Source organism: Puntigrus tetrazona, chromosome 5 (genome assembly GCF_018831695.1).
Source record: "Puntigrus tetrazona isolate hp1 chromosome 5, ASM1883169v1, whole genome shotgun sequence".
Lineage (NCBI taxonomy): Eukaryota > Metazoa > Chordata > Actinopteri > Cypriniformes > Cyprinidae > Puntigrus > Puntigrus tetrazona.
The window spans coordinates 22,971,994-22,997,421 of NC_056703.1; the positions used below are offsets into that span (position 1 = coordinate 22,971,994).

General features: G+C 37.6%; 2 protein-coding genes across 13 annotated transcripts in view; both read left to right on the forward strand.

Moving 5' to 3' along the window:
* Nucleotides 1-9,502, forward strand: part of mcama (melanoma cell adhesion molecule a) — a 45,449-nt gene extending 35,947 nt beyond the window's left edge. The window contains exons 6-16 of one of the 2 annotated variants that reach the window (XM_043240442.1): nucleotides 336-515; nucleotides 1,428-1,555; nucleotides 2,042-2,189; nucleotides 2,858-2,973; nucleotides 3,091-3,232; nucleotides 3,316-3,446; nucleotides 3,523-3,670; nucleotides 4,424-4,462; nucleotides 5,328-5,457; nucleotides 6,519-6,648; nucleotides 6,752-9,502. In XM_043240442.1, the coding sequence (XP_043096377.1) occupies nucleotides 336-515; nucleotides 1,428-1,555; nucleotides 2,042-2,189; nucleotides 2,858-2,973; nucleotides 3,091-3,232; nucleotides 3,316-3,446; nucleotides 3,523-3,670; nucleotides 4,424-4,462; nucleotides 5,328-5,457; nucleotides 6,519-6,648; nucleotides 6,752-6,772 (1,313 nt within the window). In that variant the 3' untranslated portion in view covers nucleotides 6,773-9,502. The remainder of the gene's footprint in view (nucleotides 1-335; nucleotides 516-1,427; nucleotides 1,556-2,041; nucleotides 2,190-2,857; nucleotides 2,974-3,090; nucleotides 3,233-3,315; nucleotides 3,447-3,522; nucleotides 3,671-4,423; nucleotides 4,463-5,327; nucleotides 5,458-6,518; nucleotides 6,649-6,751) is intronic. The other variant, XM_043240443.1, reaches the window with a different exon arrangement.
* arhgef12b (Rho guanine nucleotide exchange factor (GEF) 12b) overlaps nucleotides 6,811-25,428 on the forward strand; it is a 66,912-nt gene continuing 48,294 nt past the window's right edge. For 4 of the 11 annotated variants that reach the window (XM_043240434.1, XM_043240437.1, XM_043240435.1 and 1 more), the window contains exon 1: nucleotides 20,661-22,034. In XM_043240434.1, coding sequence (XP_043096369.1) covers nucleotides 22,003-22,034 — 32 coding nt within the window. In that variant the 5' untranslated portion in view covers nucleotides 20,661-22,002. Of the gene's footprint in view, nucleotides 6,946-12,605; nucleotides 12,787-13,031; nucleotides 13,036-13,384; nucleotides 15,279-16,099; nucleotides 16,303-18,633; nucleotides 19,153-20,650; nucleotides 22,035-25,428 lie in introns of those variants that run through there. The other 7 variants (XR_006251056.1, XR_006251057.1, XM_043240441.1 and 4 more) reach the window with 3 other exon arrangements.

A 25,428-nucleotide genomic window follows, 5' to 3' on the forward strand; every position in this document is an offset into this window, starting at 1 on the left:
GCTTGTTAGATATGGTAGTTTATTATTCACCATCCTCTAGTCTACCAATTAAGATCCTGTTCTGATTTGCACATGTTTGCTGTATGCTGTATTGATGTTTGGTCAGCTGAACTGCCATTAGGGCGAAATCAGTCTGGTAGACCATCTTGGTCAAGCTGTTTTGAGCTGGTAGGCCACATTAGACAAGCAATGGTGATTAAGAAAGCAGCTAGACTCCTTAAGATGGTATGACCTGTTTTTTCCAGCTGGGTTTATGTGAACAATTAAGCTTGTTTCTTTTTAAGGGATGCCACTAATGTGAATGCATGTCTGGTTGTGTGTGTGTTTCATGCCAGTGGTGAACATGGTAACGCTACTGTCGAGGGAATCCAGTGGTCTATATACAGTGCAGAGTGAGTTGCATTATAAGGTGACCAAGGAAGACAAAGATGCCCACTTTTCCTGTGAAGTTAGCTATTTTGTCCCAGGAGCCGTCAGGACATCAGAGTCCAAAGGCATCAATATCACAGTTCACTGTAAGTCTATTTATGATTGAGCTAAATAACACTGCTTGGATGCTTGCATTTTTGTTATCTGTTGAATTGTTCTGGTAGCTCTGTGAAATCTCATTGGTCCAAAATCCCGCTTCACATATTTGATCTCCCTGGCTATGATTTTGCATAGTATTAAACTTGTTTGAAGTTTATAAAACTCTTTATGCAAATATAAGGTTAAAAGTGCACGTTAGATCTAACATATCTTACAGGCTTTTGCAGAAATTCACGTTTTAGAATATCACGGTCCGTACTGGGTAGATAAAGCCCCTTACTGATAAAAGACAGTACAAAAATTGCACTTAGGAACACAATCTAATAGTTTACACATTTGAAGCCATCTAATCAGACTACTTTTGTTGACTTTTTTACTCTTGGCTTGAGTCACATTGATGTAAATAGGATTATTTTGTACCACGCTGATATAAAAACAGAAAGAGTAAGAAAGTATGTTCCATCCTTTGTTATCAATAACACGAAGTACATTAAACTTTACATTATATCAGGGAAACCTCTGGAGTAGTCCTGTCAAACGTAAAATTGAGAAAATAAAAGTTATGGTTACATAATATATGTGTGTGTACTGTTTGTGTTTATAATGTATATGTGAAACGTAAAAGAGAGAAAAAAAAGAGAAAAACTGTTAAATAGTGTGAATAATATGTAATCAATAAAAAAGTCATTGTAATTCTGTTATGAGCTTTTAAAAACATATAATCTAATAAAAAGTACTTAACTTCTGGAAACCGATTACACAGTCTAGATCAGTTACTACCCAACACCGGTCACCTCATTTTAAGCTGTGTTTGTGGTCTTTGCTTTGTCAGCACTAACTAAATAACTGAACATGAGCATGAGCTTCTTACTCTTTGTGTATGTGCGTATGTCATATAGACCCCACGACCAGTGTGGAGATATGGAAAGAATCGCCCGAGGACTTGGTCAAAGAGGGGGACACAGTGGAGCTCCGTTGTCAAGGCGATGGGAACCCCCCAGCTCCCATCATTTTTAACCGAGAACAAGTGAGAATAGCCTCTTTTATCTCTTTTATTTGGACCCGATTTTTCTGAATGGGAGGCTGTAAACCATTGAGAAGAAGCGGACACAGTAAATGTCTGGCCCAGACAATGTGCTTTATATGCTCAGGATGAACAGTACCTTACTTGTGCAAATATGTGTTTAACATGCGTTTGTTTTAACGACAATATGAAATCAGCGGTTCTCAAATGTCTCTGATGGCAGAAGCAAAGCAAAAATCTGAGAACTACTAATGACCTTAAACCAGCTGACCGCAGTAAAAAAAAAAATCTTTACAGCTGTTTAAGGCGTTATGCACTATGTATTATTTTGCAGTTATTTCATCGTAAAGGAGAGAAAGATAATTCCTTTTTTTTTTAAGTTGTATGAACTTAACTTAACAACTTATTTTCAAATTGTATGAACAGACTTTAATGAGTTATTCTTAGTGTCACTGATTCACACTGTTCTCTGTGTCCTGCTCGTAACAGTCAGACGTGGAGCTGGATTCTTATCAGGGGCTGCTGGTTTTGAAGGAAGTGTCTCGGGCAGATAGCGGTGCGTATGAATGCCACTCTCTGGACTTGGACGACGTCGACCACGATGAGGTTGTGGACACCCTACAGCTCAGTGTGCACTGTGAGTTCAACTTCCAGCTTCTCAGCTTTACTCACACACCTTTAAATGTAGAATCTAAAAAACAAACAAAGATTGTAATCTAATCGTCTGTCAGTACTGATCTAATAATGTTGAATAATAGACTTCACTATTCAAAAGTCTGTGGTAAGATTGTTTATTAATAATTTAAATAAAAAAAAAAACACATTAAAATGTCCAAAACGATACTAAAGACATTATAAAAGATTTGTATTTCAAATGCTGCTCTTTTGAGCTTTCTATTCATTCATAAAGGTAAAAAGGTCAAAAGTTTGACTGTTGAAACATATTTTAAATTGCACTAATAATGTGTAATAATGCTTCACAGCATAAATGCTTTTACTGTGTTTCCGATCAAATAAATGCAGCCTTAGTGAGCATAATAGACTTCGTTCAAAAACAGTAAGAACGTCTTACCAACTGGTAGTGCATTTTTATGAATTTTGCAGATGTTTTTATTCAAAAATATATATATTATTAGCAGTAAGTGACAGTCTTTATTGAAAAAAGGTTACACATTTCCTGTTTTGCAAAATATAGAAACTGTAATAAATGTTTTATCAGAAAGAAAGAAAGATTCCGCCTTGCAATATGAAAGAAAATACTACAAACATATTATTGACCTCGTTGACCTTTATGTGTGTGCTCAGATCTGGACCCAGCTGTGGTGGTGCCCAAAGACTCGGAGGTCATGCTGAAGGGAGAGAGTCTGACAGCCACCTGCAATGCCCTGTCGTCTTTAGAGACCTCGACTGTGTGGTTTAAGGTGATTCACGCACCCTTCAGCAGATCACTTCAGACTGGTCTTCCACGTTCTGTTTAGAGCTTCTTCTCACCCCATCCGTTCTTTGCCGAATTTGTTTGCACGGGTCTGTTTGCGTAGGATGGGACCGAGGTCGGGAGAGGACACGTAATGCAGCTGCAGGACGCCACGTTCGACACAGCTGGACAGTACGACTGTGAGGTGACTGTACCGTCTCTGCCGGGCCTGCTGACCAGCGGTTCTGTCCACATCATCGTACAGGGTGAGGAGGAGCTCAGCACGTCTTTCAAACTGCTGAAACTCAGCAAAAGAGCTTTAACGTGGTTACTTTATCTGCTCCTCCAGGCGGGCCTCAGATGAAGGACGCGGAGAGGGAGATTGAGCTGACGGAGAAAGTGGGGGGTTGGGTGAATTTGAGCTGTGAGGTGAGAGGTTACCCCAGACCCACCATCACCTGGAGCATCACTGGCAGTCAGGTAACTCCCGATTTCCTCTCAGCCCTCTGTTAATGTTACACTGAGCTGTGGACTGAGGCTTGTGTGTGTGTTGTAGTCTCAGAGCTGGCGTGAGGTTGTTAAAAGAGAGACGGAGGATCAAGTCTACAGCGTTGTGATGCTTAAAGTCACCACGGACACTGTTGCTGTCTGCAATTCAACAAACGACTTTGGAATGGAGACCAAGACTTACAGCATCAGGAGCAGTAAGAGTCGGTTTTCCTTATTGCTCATTAAAATAGAACTGACTGAATGCTTACTAATTCTAAACACATTTATTTTAATATGAATGCACATTACTGTCACAATTAGTGTTTATACTGTCAAAAAAACACACTTATTTGTTAAACATTTTCTTGACAAAAAAGATCCAGAATGTCTTTACAACCAAATCAGAGACAGAAATGATAGTGTCCTTCTGTAATAAAAAAATCACTAAATAAATATTAAAAGTACACTGTCTTTATGTTGTTTGTACATTAATTTAAGGATTGAAGGTGAGATTGTTTCACTTTAATGTTAGGGGTGGAATTAACCGTGATTAATTTCAGAAAAAAAAAAGTGTCAATTGATAGCACTATTTTATATATTACTTATTTTATAGTAAAGTATAAGTTATTTTCAGTTATTTTTTATGCCACATATGATTCACTTATGCTTAATAGTACTGATTTTACTGTATTTATCAAATTATTGTGAAAAAACTGTATGTTTTTTTAAATGTTATTTATTCAGAATTTTCAGAATCATTACTCCAGTCTTCACTGTCACATGATCCTTCAGAAATCATTCTGATATGATGATCATATTCCCCAAAACATTTCTTAATACTATTTTTTAAAGACATGCATCATCATCAGATATATAATATAATTTTAACTTTTGAATAGGACATGCTGGATTTTATGTTAAAATATTGGTTGTCTGGAATGAAAAATGTTAATGTTTTTCCCCCCCAGTTCCGTTCTCCCAGACTCCAACAGCTAGAAAAACTTCAGGTAACATTTTTTGCTCTTTTGTGTCAATCTATTTGCCTGTTAGAAAGGATTGTATGCTTTAAATCAACACCTAGTCCATTTCATCCCTGCAAAAGTCAACCCTTACAAACAATAAAAGATCATCTAATGTACTTGAATAATTCATAGATTTTATATGGCGAAGCCTCTGCAGCAGCTCGGTTAGCTTGGCTCGGCCTCTGGGCATATTTAAAATTCTGTGTGAAGAAAAGTCATAGAGCCAAAAAAAAGCTAGAATTGAAGCAGACATTGCTTCAGATAGCAGGGGCAGATCCAGCAGAATGTTGTCCAAGTTGAATGTATAATTAGCTCTTCTGTGCGAATATTTTAACAAATGTTTTGAAGTGCAGGGCCGCGACTCGGACTGTTAAACTATTATGGTGAAGATTGTGGTCGCAGCCTGCTGTTTTATTGAGTAGATTTAACTCATAAAATCCATTCCCAGACAATTGTTTGTCGTCTTTCTGTGTTTATTTTTAGCATTTGATGACGCTTCCTCTGAATGGCTCTCCTTAATTTTCTTTATGTGACTCTGAGGAATATGAGACTCATTTGACTCTAATTATATGTTTCATACCAAACTCGTCTCATATACAAGGGCATGCGTTCTTCGTCTTGTGGCACGTGTTTTGAATACAAATGTTGCAGCCTTTGTTAAAAGCGCGGCGTAACGTGTCCTTCAGTTCTCTTTTTGTGATTTAGTATGGTATTTCACTTTTGTGTTTTGCCCGAAAGCTCGTTAACTGAGTTTTAGCATGAATTAATTATTGTCTTGTTTGAAATGTTGATAGTTATTATATTTCAGTCAGTCATACCAATGTTCATATCTGTTGTTCTCTCTCTCCAGTCGATAACAGTGGAGTGATTATTGTGGTGATTATCGTCAGCATCCTGTTGCTGGCCATCCTGGGCAGTGTCTTCTACTTCCTGTATAAAAAGGGCAAGTTGCCCTGTGGACGGTCGGGCAAGCAAGACATGTATGTAATACTTTTTCTTTCTATCCAGTTTACTAGTAAACATTAGTGCAGGAGTTTAAAGTTAGGCCCGCAAGGAAGTGCTGGGAAATCGGTGGAAAAGATTAGAGAAAAGCAGTGTAAAAAAATAGAAAATAAGTAAATCTATAAATAAATATTTTTTGTCAAATTTATTAAAAAAAAATAATGAATATATCTAACATTACAGCACTGTAGTAAATAGAGAAAGCTCAATAATGTCATCTTAATATAAGTAATCTAAATATATGTAATATTTAAATTTACATATGATTGTTAACTTGGATCTTTATGCAGATAGTATAGTTTAAATTATACATTTTATTATATTTTATTAAAGTATGCTTTAGTAAAATGTAAAAAATGGCACATTTAGTACCATGGTAATATATTAAATATGGTAATATATATCTAAACTACCGTTCAAAGGTATGGGGTTAGCAAGATTTTAGAATATTTCTAAAAAATAAATCTCTTGTGTAATTTATTAGTGTAATGGCAAAGTTACATTATTAGTCCAGTCTTCACATGATCCTTTAGAAATCATTATAATGTGCTGATTTGGTGCTCAAGAAACATTCTCTAATATTAATGTTATAAACATTAAACATATTTTAAAGATTGTCTAAAAATGTATTTTGTTACATTAGAGATATCTTTACTGTCACTGTCAATGTAATACGTTCTTGTTAGATTTCTTAGAAACACATTATACTGACCTTAAATGATAATTAACATTAACCAATAAATAGTGTTAAAAAAAGAAAGAAAGAAAATGTGTCATGCTAAAGCATTTACTAAAGTTAATCTATAGAACCTGAAAAATAGGTTTAGGAAACATTTTAGGAAAGAGAAATGTATACATGACTTTTGTACAGTGTTAATGAATAATCTTTCAATCAAATAAACAAATTCTGTCAAGTGCGTCCAAACTTTTGTAGGGGTGATTTGATAAGACTTTCTAACAGCAAATTGCATATGCCATGTATAATTCAGTACAGAAGCTCAGAAAAACATCTGGTGTATCAGTGTGTTAATCTCTACAGCATTAATGTCTACAGCACCAAGGAGAAGACTAACAAAGATGACATCGTCGTAGAGATGAAGGCAAAAAAGACAGAAGAGTCTGTGCTACTGAAGGGCGTCAACGGAGAACAGAAACCTCCCAATGACCAAGTAACCATACATACTTGTTCAAAAAGCATAGCAAGTATCACGATGAGACGACTGTGAATAGCATCTTTTTAACCTTATCATGTGTCGCTTTTTTGGTATAAAGAACAGCACCCTTAGCTCATAAGCGGAGACCCGTGGGCGACTAAAGATGGCGTCTGTACCTCCCTGCTGACCCAACAATCAAAGTCTTACGAGCTGGAGGACCTCTTGTGGTGCAGCCACCTCCTCTGGATAAAGTGGACTGTACTTTTGTATCTCGTGCGCGAGCAGCAGTATTCATGCTTGGATAAATGGGACGTAAGCGATAAAGGAAGATTGTCCTCTATTTTCTACTGTTCTTTGTTTGTTTTCTTCAACCATCGACCAATTTCAAGACCACGAGCTTCATCATTTAAACACAAGCAAAATACATTTCTGAGTAAAAGCATTCTTACACACGGTCTGTATCTAACGTGAGCGCCACGTTGCATTAAAATCGGTTGATATATTTTTGTAGAAATAACCTGGAAACATCCAGTCATTCTCAAGTGAACTTTTTTTTTCATGTGTTTTAGGATAATTGTCTGAAACAAGGTCTGTGTTTGATACGAGCCCAGGATATTTTCAGTTTATTCTATCACATGAAATACAGTAATACAAAACTCATTGGAAAAATCCCTTCTGGTTTTCGTCAAGAAAACCATAGCGATGCTTACGCCTGGGTTTGACTACAAAAATGTCAAGATGCTGCAACAATAATTAAAAGATTAGTTTACTTTTACTCATTTACTCAACGGTATGTTCAAGATATCAATTTCTTTCTTTCTTCAGTCATAAAGAAATGAAGTTTTTTTTAAGAAAACAGTCCAGGATTTTTCTCCATATAGTGGACTTCAATGGGAACCGATGGATTGAATGACTCTTCAAAGGGCTCTAGACAAAATACGAAATAAGTGTATTTTCTAGCAAAGCTATTAAATATACAAATAAACATTTATACACTCTTTAACCACAACTTTAACCGCTGGTTCAGCCTTAAGCATTGCATGATCACTTTGGAAATCTAATGCGTGGTAAGTTCCTCGTCTGTGTATTTTGTGACTAAAACGTTAGAGTAGGATAAAAAACCTTTTTTATTAATACGACATTGTTGTTTTATTCTTTTATATGAAAAAGGAGGTGTCGAACTAGTGCAAGACGAGCATTTGTGGTTAAAAAAGTGTATAATTTCTATTGTTTTATATAATTAATAGCCTAAAAAGCCCCTAATTTCTCAGCTGGGATCATGTAGAGACCCTCGAAGCTGCACTGAAGATCTAAATTTCAGTTTCAATCTGTTGATCTCCACTGGAGAAAAAATCCATGTTTTTCTCAAAAACCTTAAATTCATTTCAACTGAAGAAAGAAAGACATGAACATTAAATGATTAAATTATCAGAATTTTTTGTTCTGAAAGTGAACTAATCCTTTAATGCACTAATTTAAAGATAAAAATGGTTTTACTAATGAATTTATTTTGCTTGTTTTACAAATGAAGCTCGGTGTCCTTTTTAGACCACAAAAATGTATATATTATAAATATGTTTCGCGTACCTTATTCGTTCCAGTTGTGCTTTTCTAAGCTCTGTTCAGAAAACATTGGGGGTTGTTTTGGAACTTTTTTTTTTTTTTTTTTTTTTTTTTTTTCAAAAAGTTCGTTTGTTTCATATGTACAGAACAGTCGGTCTTCTCCTCATTTCCCAGTATCTCTCAATGGACCAAATAATAAATGCAAGTTCGGTTTCAAAGGATGTTAATCGAAAACCCAGCATAAAGACGTGGAGAATAACAGATGTGAAGGCTTTATAAACACACAGCCCATGGCGATATTAAGGAACCCCGTCTAACTTGAATAAACGGATAAACATGACCCCTGGATTCAGTCAGTGATACTGAGCTGACACTCAAACTACTGCAGAGCTCATGTACTGTTTGTAAATAGTCGTAGGGAAGGAAATTGTAGCTCTTTGTGTTTTGACTGCTGAGGGGAATTGCAGCTCCCTCTGTTTCTGCCTCAACTGCAGTGCCTGCAAAAATGTGTCTTCATTTCATATCAACGTTAGTTACACTGAAACCGTTGCGTTGTCTCGTTTGTTGCGCGCACGTCTTTGTATCTGGTGAAGGGAAGGTTTTGTCGTGAATAATAACACTTTTTTTATAAAGAGAAGCAGTACATTTAAAAAAACGTATGGCTCTTTTACCTTTTTTTCACTTTTGTTGCTTTTTCAGATTTTGAGAGCTGCCGTTCGTGTGACTTTTTCTTTTGTTTCTGAACGTGGCTTGGGCTTAGTTAAAGACGTGACACGTGTCGCCTACATGGACGCTCGAGGAAGCCGAATAGGAATAACTTCAGGGCTGTTATTAACCACGTTAAACCACACTCGGACCGATTCGTATTTGATTGTAGTTGTGATCGTGCATTTTTGAAGTTGTGATTAAATTCCAAAACGTAGGCAGGTTTTGTTCAGCTCTTCCTCTGTAAGTCGTGTTCGCTTCGCGGCCTTTGCGTTCATCGAAGTATAAGAGAAACACGGGCACCTTTATTTGTGGTATAATGAACTTCTTTTGTCTAAATGTTAGCGTGAGCCACCTGAGACTGTCAGAACACTGTCGAGCCGCTGCATACACTGGCACCTTTTCCCTGCCTGTCCTCGTGGGCTAATCATGTTGTAATGGCGCAAACTATCATTCTCATTGTAGATTGTTCGCAAACACAGTTACGCAGTGTTTTATGTTTGATTTCACTTATGGATGTAAATTAAGTACTTGTGGTATGCGTTTGATGCTTGCATTTTTATATCATTTTTGGCCAAAAAATAAAGATACGTTACGTTCAGCGTTTGTCTCAACTTCTTGGACGGCTTGACTTTGGGTCTTTCCTCCAGTTGTGTGTTTTGTGTGTTGAGTGTTTTTACAGGAGCTCTGTCTGCCGGCGCTGAGAAAGCATCTGCTGATACAAACTGCTTTTGTTTAAAGCGAGGTTTCCATTATGTCTGTTACTGAGATCGCTGCTTGCAAAGGGTAGGCTACATTTAAATGTGTCATTCAGTCTCAATGAAGGCCTTGCTCTTAATTACTGTGTTATTCTGAGTTTAATCGTGTAGTACTGAATATAAAGATTTAGGCCTGTACCAGACACATCATTGTCATCATGAAATGAGAAATCACTCGGAATGTCGGAAAGACATGCCTAAAGTCATGAAATATATTTAATTAAACCTTATTTAGTTTTCCGACTCGCTTTTTAGTAACTGGGTGAAGCTGAGAGAATAGAAGAAGGCTGCCCTCTAGAGTTCTTTAAAATATCACACTGAGCTCGAGCTGTCTTGGATCAGGATTTATTTATACCAGCATGAGACACACTGATGGGTAGCCCACCTTTTAGACTCTTTTTGACTTGTCTGTTCGTTGTGTGTGTGTGTGTGTGTGTGTGTGTGTGTGTGTGTGTGTGTGTGTGTGTGTCGTCTGATTGAAAACTTTAAAATCTGTGTTGTCTTCCAATTTTTAAAACTTAATTCTTCTAAAACTTAATTCTTAAAACTGTGATATTGTGGTCTTATTCTTTGGTTCTTGTTTATTTGTTAGTCTGTGTTAGTTAATGATAGATAGATAGATAGATAGATAGATAGATAGATAGATAGATAGATAGATAGATGCAACAAAATAAAAGTGATCACTAATTTACCAAATTACACACACACAGACACACACACAAGGAATAAATAAATAATGTTCTACAAATAGGTATTAATGTTTAGTAATTGTTGGCCAGACATTAAGTTTAATTTTTAACCATATTTAATATTTGGGTTAAATGTGTTTTATGATTTTGTTTATATATTTTTCAGGCACTTCTGATTATGATGAGTTTACCGTGTCATTATAACAGTGTGTGTGGTGTATATCTTTCTTAATCAGCGCTACATAATTAGATTCAAAACCGCACAGCAATTAAGGAAATGATCGGTGATCAAAAAGGGCAGTGTTGCATTTTAGAAAGCCAAAACATCCAAGAACATGACAAAATGACAACTAATATGATTTATGTCTTTAAAAATTGGGGGTTTAATATTTTAACACGTTTAAAATTCAGTTAGTTTTATGCGTATAAGAGAACGGCAGAGAAAATCTTTCCACATAGGGGTGCGTTTACTACTGTGAGTTTAATGTTTCATTAATATAATGCATATACAAAAGTGTATATTTATGAGGGCAGAACGAATGTCTGACAACAAGACCTCAATTCACATTTACTGCTTTAATAGTCATAACAGATCTTCTTGAATGAACTTGAAAAGTGACAGCATCTAGAGACATTATACAACCAAAATATATGTATACAAATTTGAGAATTACAGGTTATTTCTTCCAGGTCTCTGCTGGGAGGTAATAACCTTGCTCTGTCCCAGATTATAGCTAAGCTGGATGTGGGTTAATGCTGAGGCTCAGATGCCTGCCATCCTCAGGACACTCTTCAAGGGTAGCCCACAGAGGGAGGATGCTGGGGACATTTGTTCTGATTGTGGTCTTTAAGTCAGTGACGTACCAAAAACATAATAAAACAAAATAAGAGAGACTTAGACTGTGTTAGATAAAGGTTAATGGGATAAGTTCGAGAACAAACTTTGAGGTTGACTTCAGAAAGCCGAGCCTGAACGTTTAAAACAGTTGTAAAACTTGAAGTTTCGAGATTAGTTACTGTGTTAATTTAGCACAGTGCTGGCATGATTTAACATATATTTTTAGCATGATTACCATGTTAGCATGTTTCTTACGAGATTAGCATGTTGCTAGCATGTTCTAACACGATAACGTGTTAGTGTGATGCTTCTAGCACAATTAGCATGTTGCTAGCATGTTCTAACACGATAACGTGTTGGTGTGATGCTTCAAGCACGATTAGCATGTTGCTAGCATGTTCTAACACGATAACGTGTTGCTGTGATGCTTCTAGCACGATTAGCATGTTGCTAGCATGTTCCAACACGATAACGTGTTGCTGTGATGCTTCTAGCACGATTAGCATGTTGCTAGCATGTTCCAACATGATAACGTGTTGCTGTGATGCTTCTAGCACGATTAGCATGTTGCAAGCATGTTCTAACACAAACATGTTGTTGACATGTTTCTTGCATGATTTACATGTTAGCATGTTGTAAATATCAGACTAGCCCGTATGCGCAAAGCAGATTAGCAGGATATTGAAGTGTTTATCTGCAGTTCTTTACATTTTAACAGCAGTAGAAGTGCAGTACAATGAAGCGGTGCGCAGTATAGAGATGTACAGACACAATGCAAGTGCAGTTCAGTGATATGCTCAAATGCACGTGAAGATTTCAGTCACAAAAACTTCAGATTAAAATTATTTTCATACATTTTTTAAATTACAGTACATGAGCTCTTAAAGTTCCTAGCTTTTAGCTTTAGCAAGCTAGCAAGTGAAAGTTAGCAAGTTTTTTTTGTAACGTGTACACACTATAAAGCATCGTACAAAAATATTTTTCACCCGCACGGATTAATAACCCGCACGTGAGTTAGTTAGCCTGATTTAAGATAGTATTTAAATGAGATCAACATCTCAGGCCTACAGTGATGTATATTTCACAACGAATTGTGATGCATCCTAAATCATAATCACACCTTGTTCATTTGTTGGCCCGAGAGGAACTGCGATAGATCATTTATCCCAGCGTTTTGTTTTCTCCATTCTGTTAGCTGATATTGTTTGGGTTTCTTGCCACTGTCAGCGTATGGCTTGCTTATTTGTGGACACACAATATTCAGCAATATTACTAATCTGACTCCACTGACACTGACTTTGCTGACACTATACTAAATATATCTGACAATATTAAGTACCGGATACACACAGAAATAGGATCAATTATAAGACAGCAGTGTACACCAGCATTTCTGTTGTGTGTGTTTGCTTTTCTCAGGACAATGCACTGATAACAACTAAAAAAGAAGACCAAACATAAAGACCAACAGAAGATAATGGCTGTGGAGACAGAGAGAGAGCTGAGGGAGTGCTAAAGTAATGAAATCACTTTTGATGTTTAACATCAACTCTCAGCAGTTTCTTCAGGACTCTTTGATTCTCTCTGATTGATCTGGAAGGTATGCATTAAAACAATGAATGCGTAGATCATTACAATCAGTTTAATCACCATTTAAAATAAATGTGTGGCTTTTAGTACTTAATAGCACTTTTTATTTGTATTAAATAGTATATGTACATATCTGTGAATTCTAAATATTTTCTATTAATATTATTTAAAGTGAGGTTAGAATTTGAATGAAAAAAATGAAATGATAATTGCGGAGGAGTATTTAAACATAATTGTTTCTGTGTTTTTTTCCAGAAGGGTGAGTTGCATGGATCAGTGGAGAGACAGAAAGCTCTTCATTATAAAGATCTTCTTTTGTGTTCTGAAGATGAACGCTAGACTCGTGGGTTTGGAACGACACGAGGGCGAATAACTGATGACAATATTTGTATTTTTGGGTGAAGCAACTTCTTGACTTCTTTTACCTGGAGTGTTCACAGACGTAGTTAATGTTGACCAACGTGCCACAAGAAATTAATTGGGAGTAGTATGAATACTTTTCACAAAAACTTGCTTACATCCCACATAAGACTCATTTCATACTAACTATGCCTGTAGTGAAAAGTGTAACTGAAACTCGAGAATTTCTGTTTTTGTGTGTTTTCCAGACTACTTCCAAAACGCTGTTCAGCGTCTGAGATAAAGGGAGTCATCAGAACAAGCGGAACAGAATAATGAGGGAAGAAATGATCATGATGGCGTGATTTGTAAATAAACACTAAGTAGATTGTGTAAATCTCAGCCTGTTATTTTAAGTATAAATAATAATACAATTATATAGTTGCATTTTTATTGTTTGAGACATTTACTGTTGTTTTGTACTTTTTTTGTACTTTTTTGTTCTGAATATTTTGGTTGCATTTTAGTGTTTACTGTTCAGCATTTTATTAGCATTCCACTTTGATCGTTTTGAATTGTACTTCACTTGTGTTATATATTATAATACTACTGCAGTTTTATTGCCGTGTAATTGTATACTTCAGCTGTATTGCAGTTTATAGGTAATGCTACAGCTCTACTAGAGTTGTATTTTAAGTGTACTTCAGATGTATTGCAGTAAAACAATGCAATAACGCAGTTTTATTCGTGTCCAAACAATTGTAGTTTTCTACAAAAACTGCAGTGGTTTAAAAAAAAAACTGCAGTATTACTTTCTAAGAAAGGTGCAGTAAAGTTTTGGCTCAGAAGAAGCATCTTAAATGATATCTAGTATATTTCTGAAGCCAATCTAAATACTTCTTCTGATAATACTTCTAATAAGACCGAGGCCTTTGTTTCTTTCCTACAATCTCCCCTTAAACGCTTGCAGTGTGACGCTTGCAGAGTAGCTACTTTCTTTTGGAATAAGTATCACCTAACCACTATCAAAAAAGTACTTTATATAAACATGTGTGTAGTCTGAATATTCTGGACCCGAGTCATGCTGCATTGCTGCCGTTCACAATCACCTCACGTTGCCTTGCGGAGTATAGTAAAGCGGTTATCACATGCTCACTTCTGCTCGTGCCCTATTTTTTTTGGCCTTTAATACAGTAGAGAGTATGCGATTTCGAATGAGGCCAAAATAACAACCATCAACTGTAATTACAACAGCTAAAACCGACCTAAGGTGGTTGGCTGGTTTCAGCTGGTCAACCAGTCTGGTTTTAGAGGGGTTTTGGCCACTTCCCAGCTGACCAGCTAAATCCAGCTCCTTCCAGTCAACCGCCATTGGCTGGGGAATGCTTACAACACTAAACTCTGCTCATTTTACTGTAGCGGACATCAAAGTCGCAAAACAGATCATCAATGCGGTTCTTCATGGTGGTAAAAGTTCTTTAGGTTATCAAAACGTCCTTTAAAAACTGATCCGTTTTCTCTGGAATCATTACATGCTTCTTCTGTTGCTTTTTACAGATTTCAAAACTCTTTTGAAATCTGTAGTTTAGCCTACACGTGCATTTTTCAAACTATTTTCTTCTACCTTCAGTAATGTGTCTCCCCGTCTTACTGGCAGGTACAGTGACTATCACACTAATCCCGTGTCTTATAAGCACCATCCTTCCAGCACCTGTCACTTACACATTACACAATACTCACCTCTTTGGCCCGATTCCCAACTCTCTCCTTACAACAGTTTGAATGCAATTAAAGTTGGAAGTTTATGAGGGCACAAATCGCCCCACTGTAGGGTCATAGGATGGGCAGATGAATGGCCCACGAATGCAGCGTGGAATTTAGCCGGGGTATATTGGGAGTGAAGAGTCTAATCTCATAAGAGGCTCAAGCCGCTGAGGCTGGGGAGAGAAGAGGAAGTGAGCGATCAGAAGCATTGTGGTTTTACACTGATTGTGTCTGTTGTGTCACACCACTTTCGGGATTTTCTGTCGGGGTTGTCACTCGCAGTTGGATGTCCTGACGTGACTGCAGTGCACTGAGAATGCCATGGGTTGAGAAGAAGCCTGGAGCTACTTCATGGATCTACCGGGATGTTTAGGTCCTTATGCATGAGTTGTATCTGAGGTTGGTAAATGGGTTTCTGCTAAATGCTTTTGAGCGGTTAAGTCACTCAGCTGAGGTGATATTTAGAGTTGTAATATGTCGTATTCAAAAGCAGAGAAAGATTTATCTGGAGGAAAATGTATTGATTGGATGCAGACCATGTGCTTTTTAGTATCGTAGTATTACTATTATAGTTCGTATCAATGTTAGTATATAGGCTATATAATTTCAATGAAAATGAAGAAAATTAAGTGAAGAATTAAGTTTTCTAAAACTTGTTGAACTAATTTGACCTATTTTGCAAACTTAAGACAACCAAATGACCAATAAATAAATATATATATATATATATATATATATATATATATATATATATATATATATATATATATATATATATATATATATATTTTTTTTTTTTTTATTGGTCATTTGGTTGTCTTAAAATTGCAAAATAGGTCAAATTAAAAGTGCAAAATACTGTCAAATACTACAATATTATAATATTGTATGCAGACCAGTGTTATTATCACCATGATACTATTAGAGTTCTTATTAATACTTTAATTTCGTTTTTATTTTTATATTTTCTTTTATGATTTTCATTTTTAAGAGTAATGTTGTTGTTTTTGCTTTCAAAAAATATTTATAGTGTATATTACGTTTGATTTTAGTGTTATTTTTGTCAATCAACTTATGTGATGAAAATGAAGAATGTAGCCTTGGCAACTAACTAGTTGAATAAAATGTTTTAAAATATTTTTATGGTTTTACTTTTATTTATTTTATTTATTTTTTGCAGACTTATTAATATTTCTACTATTGTATTTCTTGTCTTTCAGTGCAGAGATGCCTCTGCTGATCATAGAGACGAGCTGCAGTCTGATTGGCTGGCTCTGTCTGTACGTGCTGCTGTGTCGCTTGAACAGTGAGAGAGATGGTGAGTGGAACTGCAGGCTGGTAACTCTGCTCCACGGCGTCCTCATCGTCTGCGTGACTGCCTACATTGGCTTCATCGCTGGGCCATGGCCTTTTACACACCCAGGTAGGTTGTCCTGTTTGGAGGCGTTTAACCTTCAAAAGTCTGACGCGTCGGTCACTTCGGTTACTTTTATTTATACAGCGCGTTTAACAATGCAGATCGTATCAAAGCACTGAACAGTATCAAATAGGAGAATACAGTGACAGGGATGTATAATGATTGTTGAAAGAACAATTTGTTATTAAATGCGAAGACAGCCTGCATAACCAAATCAACAATAATCACTAGAAATGAAGTGGCCTTACTAAGGAGGCCCATTGGGCAATGAACCCAAACCCCATCCATACAGAATGGAGGAAAAAAAACCTTGGGAGAAACCAGACTCAGTTGGGGTCAGTTCTCTTCCAGTTCAATTGAAAACGCAGCTGTGTCGGATAGTGTAAAGGACTTATAGTGTGTTTGTGTGGGATCTAGGTGTTCTGGTCTCAGATGAAGGTCATCTCTTGGTGCTGATCCACCATCTGATCTTGATACGAACCGAGAAAGAGAATAAGAAAGAAACAGACATATCATCTTCAACATAGCATCATCCTTCAGTTTGAACCTTTCTGAAAATCCTGCATCAACATTGTGCTTGAAGTGAACGGATTGAGTTTTTATTGACACAGCCTAGAACGTCATTACAAAAAAATCATCCATTCTTTCCTAATGTTAGGATCATAAAGCATCTCTCTGTCATTTGGTTTATGTGTATGCCTTTCTTGAACTGGTGGGCGGGGCTAAACAGGCAGCAGTGTGGATGCAGGCGTTGATCTGTTTCCATGGAGACGGTGTTTAGTCACGCTATTGCATCATATTACAACAACTTACAGAATGCTCTTATATTGCAGCGACATCTTAAATGTCAAATAAATCAAGGGAAATTTGATTTCTCAGTTCATGGCCCCTTTATGATATTTTTGATTAAATCCATGAGCTTTCTGACCCTGCACAGACAGCAAGGTAAATGAAACGTTCAAGGCCCGGAAATTTAGTGATAGCCATAAATTGTTCGAACTGTAATATTATGAAGCTATGAGAATACCTTTTATGTGCAAAGAAAAACTTTATTACCAGTTTCTTCTCTCTCGTGTCACGTTCATGAGAGTACCGCCAGTGTTAGGGAAAGGTACTTTTAGCAGTAATTCAATACAATATTACGTTACTAAAAAAGTAACCAATTATGTTACTTAGTTACATTTCATGGAAAGTAATGCGTTACTTTACTATAAAAAAGTAGAAGAAAAAAAGATTTACAATTGTTATGAAATAATTTTCGCTTATAAGTAGGGTTGAACTGGATCATCAAAGGTCAGCAGCAAAGACACGGGTTAATAAAATGGCATTAGATGCATTTGTTTAATTTAACATTCAATTATTGCAGGTTTGCATCATATTCTGAGTTTGTTTTCATTTATTTTGATGAATATTAAATCTGTTTTTGATGCATATTCACACAGCCAGCACAATAACTCTGTATTTCTCCAAAGAAAAATAAGATAAAAAGTAACTGGCATTTCATTTTAGAAAAAGCAATTAAAGTAATGTGTTACTTTACAAGTTACTTGGGAAAATCAATGCACAGTGGAGAAGAAACCCATACCTGCGTATTCACACACCACCTTAAAAAGAGTATGTGTACTGAATATAGTGAATATCAGCCACATGGTGGTGCTACGGTAAGCAACTCTACATTTAGCCAGGAACTTGATCAAATCTAAATTTCACTTTAAGCAACTTAATTGAGTGCACAAAACCAGTTTACATGTACAGTTATGGTGCACTGGTGGTGCCGTATTTGTTATTCTTATTATCAGGTATACAAGCAGCAAAGGCAGTAGAGGAGTTCACGAGGAGGACCTCCGGGGTCACAGCAGCTTCAGGGACAGAAATGACTTGTGTAGAGGTCTAAAGGACAGCAGGGGAACGCTCCATAAAATTCACATAAAAGAAACAGTGCAATATATAAAAAATATACATTTCCTAACAAGATTTCTTAAAAGTTTTCAAATAATTTCTAATGTTTTTTTTTTTTTTTACAAAATTATAAATATAAAAAGTAAATATAATTATTAAAAAAACTATATATTCAAAAGTATATATAATATATATATATATATATATATATATATATATATATATATATATATATATATATAAATATTGATAAAATAAATATATATATTTATATCAATATATATATATATATATATATATATATATATATATATATATATTTATATATATATAATATTGAAACATGGTACCATGTCTAGTGTTAGAGCTATGTAATATGTAAATATAGAAATTCGATTAAAATAATTCTCTTAAAATAATGTGATTTTTTTTTTCCAGGCACCGAAAACACATCTCTCCAGATCTTGGCTCTTGTTCTCAGCTTGGGATACTTCCTCTTTGACATGGCCTGGTGTGTGTATTTCCGCACCGAGGGTCCGGTGATGCTGGCCCACCACACCATGAGCATCCTCGGGATAGTGCTGGCCCTCGGGCTGGGAGAGTCGGGCATCGAGACCTGCGCCGTCCTGTTCGGCAGCGAGATCACCAACCCGCTCCTGCAGGCCCGCTGGTTCCTGAAGCGCGCGGGCCGCTACGACAGCCTGGCCGGGGATGTGGTGGACCTGCTCTTCATTCTCCTGTTTGCCTCCGTGAGGATCGGCGTGGGCAGCAGAATGCTTTATTGTGAATTGGCCTCTCCGAAGCCGTCGCTCGTAGTGAAAGTCGGTGGGGTGGCTATTTACACTCTCTCCTGGGTCTTCATGATAGACATCGCGCGTTTCGCCTGCAAGAAAACCCGCGCCAAATACAGGCGATGGAAGGAACAGCGCAAGCGGGACGAAGCTAACGGACACGCCGGTAAAGTCAAATAGGCCTTTCTGTGCGAAACTCACAAAGGGTCAACACACTAGAAAGACGGTATTTTCTCAAATTTGATTTATTACTCCACATATTTTTTTTTTTAAAGATATTATTTATTTCCACTGCACTATTAAGAATGAATGGACTTACGCAAATTTATCCAAAAACAAATGAAGATGTCGTTCATGACCTTGACCTTTGTGTTTTTGCACGACATGTTAAAACTTTCATTTTAGTGACTTTTCCATGACATACATATAATAAATATCTTTATAATGTTCATTTTCATGACTTCTTTCAAATTTCTGTTAACGTGCACGACATTAACACTTCCATGACTTTGAAGGCCTGGAAAATGGAAACCATAGACGTGTTTATATATATATATATATATATATATATATATATATATATATATATATATATATATATATATATGTGTGTGTGTGTGTGAATCGTGTGACAGACAACAAACCAAAGTGCTCAAAAACACAACTACACGGTAACGGGACTTTCTTAAACAGAGCCGTATAATGGCATTGCACTAATGGTGCAAATCATCTAATGCTACTGAGCCGGTCAATGGGGAAGGTGTCCTTGTACAATCACGCAGGCAGAAATGAACTACGTTGATATCTGGAAACTAAATACAGTGAGTTATTCCATATGTGTACCCTACGACTTATTAAAGCTAAAGCTTTCGTTACAAAACAGGCCCTAAACAGGAGGCAGGAAGCCATGTGTTTTAAAGCGTGTAAGAGGGCTGTTTTGAGAATAACGAAGCATGCAGATCTTTTAGACAGTATGCTGCATAATTCCATATTAATAAAATACCGTACACAGACAAAATTATTACAAGAATGTGCTACACAAGAAATAATGTGTCTCTGGGTCTACAACTTAGTAAGGAAATGACTTTATCCTCTCACACCTGCAAGTATTTTTACAGTAGCCTATATAGGGAACATCAGTTTAATTCTATTTTTATCGTCAAATGAGAAATATCTCTTTAATTATCCCCGTTTGCATATTATTTTGATTAGGGATCATTGTTAAATGTTCGCAAACACGAACAAATATGTTCATCCCTTGCTTGTGAGCGCTGATCTTTTTTTTTTTATAGCAGCAGGAAGAAATCGCTAGGTGGCGCGAAAGACTTAAATGTGCTCGTCCTTCTAAATATTGACAAATAAATCACAGCTTTATTGTAATCGGTCTGTCTTTCATTCCAGAAACTTTTTTTTTTCTGTATTGCTTTTATAAATACATTAAATACATAAATATCAATCTGCATCAAAATGTGTATTTAATGTAATTGTTTTTGCAGGTTCCGGCTAATCCGTAAACCACCTTGTTTGTATTTATATGTGTAAGCGAGGGAATAACGATTCTAATTTATTGCCTACTAGTTGCCAGAACTTTACTAACGACAACTAGTAGGCCGGTAGACTAGTCTACAGCGCTTGGGAGCTGATAGTGCTGTTAGCGGAAGGATACGCCAAAAAGCGGTGAAGCGTCGCAGGCGTAGGAATCTGGGATGTGATTTTACTCAAACTCGGGAATTATCTGGATTTTTTTGTGATTTTCTTTCCGTAATCGGGTTTAATCTCCGCACAGCGCCGAACTGACACACGTGACGACGCGCGCGCGTGCGTTTTCTTTATTCGCGCTCGTTTAGAGACGGCATCCTCGGCGCGCAGGTTTGGTTGGGGAAAAAAAAGAACTGGCTAAAAACTACCGAATTTCGGGAAAACATGGAGACAAGAAGGGAAGGACCCGACTAAAACCAAAGTTTCCAAACAAAGCTGTTCCGAGAACGGAGGGAGTCCGCTCGCGAGCGGAAAACACGCGCCGCGCGCCCGTCAACTTTGGATCGTAGTTTGTTGCCGCTTTGAAACGAAGCGGTTTTGAGCAGGATTCCTGAACGGGGGACTATATACCGCTGCCCCTCGAGCAGGCATCAAACGATCTGTGAAGTTTTCTCCCGACTTTGCAGTGGAAAATATGGGGGTTGTAGAAGTTGAACTAGACGGGGAAGGAGTTACGACGAGAGGGTGAACCGTGCGGGTGCCTTAATCCATCCGTCGAGCGCGTTTCCCGAGGTTTTCACGCGTCCGGAGCGGCCGGGGAGACATTCTTCTGGAGAAAAGGTCCATTCAGCGCGTAAGGGGCCTAAAAGGATGTATATTTAGTTCGCAGACTTACTTTGCACTAGCGGTTCGGTTGACGGTGCGGCGTGTTTGAGCTTAGGTCGAGTTTAGGAATGCCGTGCTGGAAGCATTTCGGCGGAGGAAGTGATAGAAAACCGTCGAGGTTTACAAAGTAGCGCCTGGGACCGTGCAATGAACGAAGGGCTTTTGGACTGACGCGAAATGCAGCCGGACAGCCTTCTTCGCTCGTAAGGCGACACATTAACAAAAGACTTTACTTCCAGCCGACAAAGGCGACCGTATCCAGGCGGAGGCGAGAGGGGGGAAGCCCGTCGGTCGGTGTGCTGGCATTTGGGCTGGGAAAACGATGAAGCGTCTCGGACCGCAGAAAGAGTTTTCCTCCATTGATCATCTGCGTGTTTGCGTTTAGCATCGATTTCCTTCGCTAACTCGCGTCGCGTCGCGCTACAGTCAAATGACACGGACTGCCGAAACCGACGCGGACGAGCACAAGTGGAAATATAAAACATAAGCTTGTTTGTTTCTAGAGGAGACTTGACCGTTCACACCGAGGAAGCGCCCGCCGGACCTTGTCGTTTCGCGTCTTGTTATTTCTCGTTTCAAATACAGAGGTGTTTTACCGTGGTAAAATGCTAATTGGATAAGAGCTGAAGAAAATCAAGAAAAGGAAAGCCCAATGAGCGGCACACAGTCCACGCTTGCTGAGAGGTAAACCATGACATTTAATAATTACGATGATGATGGTAGTGACCCGTCTTGGGTTTATGCATATCCAAAACACTGTGATGTTGAGAGAAATCCGCCTCCCTTCAACAAAATATATGCTGTTCTTGTGGGATTATACACAGAAACCGTTTATTTAGTGCCACGGTAAGACCCTGATGTTTGGACGTGTACCATAGTAATACCTTCACACCGAGTAAAACCTTTGCTATATGAATGGTGGTCATTTATATACAGTAACTTTGTACAGTAACTTCATCATTGCACTGCTGTCATAGCACTATTTTATTAAGGCGTTGCCTTTAAGAGCAGGATTTTGGTACCAAAATACAGTTTTCTTCTTTTTGTAGTGCCATTTTACACATTTTATTAATTTAGCATCCCGATACGCAATCACTTTACTAGAGTACCAGCGGTAGTCACCTGTTGAAACGGGTGGGAGTGAAACACAGCTCGAACCGATTTAAAGCTGAATCTCAAAGAGCATCAAGATTGGGTAACGTTATCATAATGCCGTTTTATTTCAAGTGTAGCTGATACGTGCAGTCCGACGGTCTGTTTCCCACAAATTAGTCGAGTTGATAAGAAACCCGATAGGCGACCTTATGACCTTGCGGCACAAAAATCCGTCTTTCAGATAAACTCGGCGTAGGTGAGTATTACAGCAGACGCGCTTGGAAGGGTGCTGGTCTCGTGTGACTGTGTTGTTTGTGTCGCTCAGCGCTCGAGCGCACCTGTGAGCGCAGGGCTCGTGACAGGAAGCGCTTTAGATCCGCGGCCGGCGGGTCGCTCCAGGTATCGCGCCGCGTTCTGCTAACGCCGCTCTTGAGAGCACAGCTGGCCTCGGTGCGAGACTCTCTTGTTGTGGTTCTCCACCTCTCGAGTTCTTACCTGTTGTTACGCGTCTCAGGGAACGGAACGCATGCTGTGCCTTGATGCGAGGATATACATCGTGCGAAATGCGCGGATGGCCTACATAAGAGGCGTGCAAGCAGAGCTGAGGTGATGCTCTGTGACGGTAAGCAGGAAAGACGGGTCGTCTGCTTCAGAGACCAGAACGGGCCACCTGCTCTCAGGTCACCGTCTGATGCCAGTGATTATCAGATGGACAGTCGAGTTACTTGAGACCTGTTTATTTTGAAAAGGAAAGTTTGGATAAGCATCAGTGTTTCGTGCGTAAAGATCATTTTTACGCTAATCTGTACGTTATTAAACTTGCTGTAGTTTTATACGTTAAACCGGAAATTTAAGTTCTGCAGAAATGGCTGTGTGGTTGCAATACCATTTATAGTGCCTTGCCTTCCCAATGATAGTTTTTACAAAAGTCACTTAATTTTTTTTTTTAAAGTGATTCAGGTCTATATCATTTTGAAATATGTGGAAAGTAAATCACCTGTCAGTTGGCCAGTGACCTGAACCGAAACTGCAAATGTGTAGCCTTGAGTGAATCAGGCCAAATTACTGTAAACTGGAGAAAAAAAATGGTTGCAACTTGAACACTTCTTTAGCAATACATGTGCCACTACGGGTTTATTATACTTACCCACGTGTTTTGCTCTGATCCGCCATCTGATGACAGGAAAATTAAATTGTGATGTGCCGTTATGTTTTTAGTAATCAGTTTTTTCACTATAATTTAACTGTATTTGGTCTTGGTGGGCATGAGACACCACTTATATTGGTGTGTGTATATACTGTATAAAGAGTAATTATTAAAATATAAATATATTATAGCGAAATTGCACATTCGGGTCAGTAACGCACTTAAAATACATATAAATTCTGGTGTTGGGATGTGTGTGTGCTATCTATCTATCTATCTATCTATATCTCTCTCTCTCTCTCTCTCTCTCTCTCTCTCTCTCTCTCTCTATATATATATATATATATATATATATATATATATATATATATATATATATATATATATATATATATATATATATATAATATTGTGTGTAAATGGATGGACAGTGAGTAAGGTGTTTTATCAGTAGTGTTTATTTGCTGCAGCGCTGCACCGGTTTAGAGTTTTGGCAGTGAGTTCAGACAGCATGTTGGCATGTTTGGAGGAGAATTATTCTTCAGGCTGCTCTTGTATCAAAGCCGTCTAACTGTCTGTCTGGCAGCAGAGAGTGACTCAGAAACCTTTTCTCCTGGAAATTTTTGTACGTCACCACTTTAGTCTAAAAGCTTCACAAAACCGTTTCATGTTTTCAAAATGGTGCAGATGTGAGAGAGAGCTCGAGGTACGTATCTCGTTTTTCATAGTAACACAGCTGCTGTGTCCCAAACTCCTTGATGACTAAACAGGTGGATTTCTTTTGTATATCTCCTAATAAGGAAAGTAGGATTGGACACCACAGCATCACGTTTAATGATCTAGAACGAAAAATAAAATTACTCGTAACCAAGCAGATGTTTAATGTAATACGCATTTCTCGGCAGAAATAAAAGACACTGTAGGCGTCTGTGTTTTTATTTGTAGTGGTGGATTGACGTAGCCTGTAGAAGGTATCACTGCACTGAATGTTTGCTGAAGGCTGTCCTGTACAGCTTGCTCTTTGTCACAGCATTTCGCTGATCTGTGGTCTTTTTTTTTTTTTTTTTTTTTTTTCCCCGAGGCCCTCTCGGGAAGTGGTGACATCACTAATAAACAATGTCTGTCAACTGGGCCAGGCCACAAGCTCTTCCTGACAGAGCTGCCGGCCACCAGCAGTGCATCATGGGAAGAAATGGAGCTGCTTTGTTGCTTTATTTATGACAGGGCCATTCTGTATAAATTCACACAAGCGATCCATATAGCCATTTTCTTTCATCAAAAATTAATCAATTAGTGTGTGTAAATCTTTATACAAAACCATTTTTAAATAAATATTAGCATATTGAGGCTGGTTAAAATGTTCTTTGTGGGAAGATATATATATATATATATAATGGAATAATTCATTTATAAATGACCTCTGGTCTGGACAGGCCAATAAAACTACATTAATCAAGTTATAAGTGTCAGTGTTTACTTCTAAAGTAGCTAATTATTTGCATAAATGTACTTCATACAGTTTTTTTTAAAATTCCGTAGCATTCAGCTTAATATTAGATCAAAATAGGATATTTTTTCTTAGTTTTAATTCACCTTTTTTTAAAATAATGTGAGAATACTTGAAATAGATTGGATAAAAAAAGAGAAAAAGTAATAACTGGTAGAAATAATAAAAGTAATCAAACTAATCAAAACTAACCGCTTATGAAATCATACCAGGCATATTGTCCTTGCAAATGAATTTTTGTTAGCATGCCAAAGTCTTGCCACATGAAGTTCCCGTACAAGACCTACAGGAACATGATCTTTACAAACCTGAATTTGACCCAGCGTTTT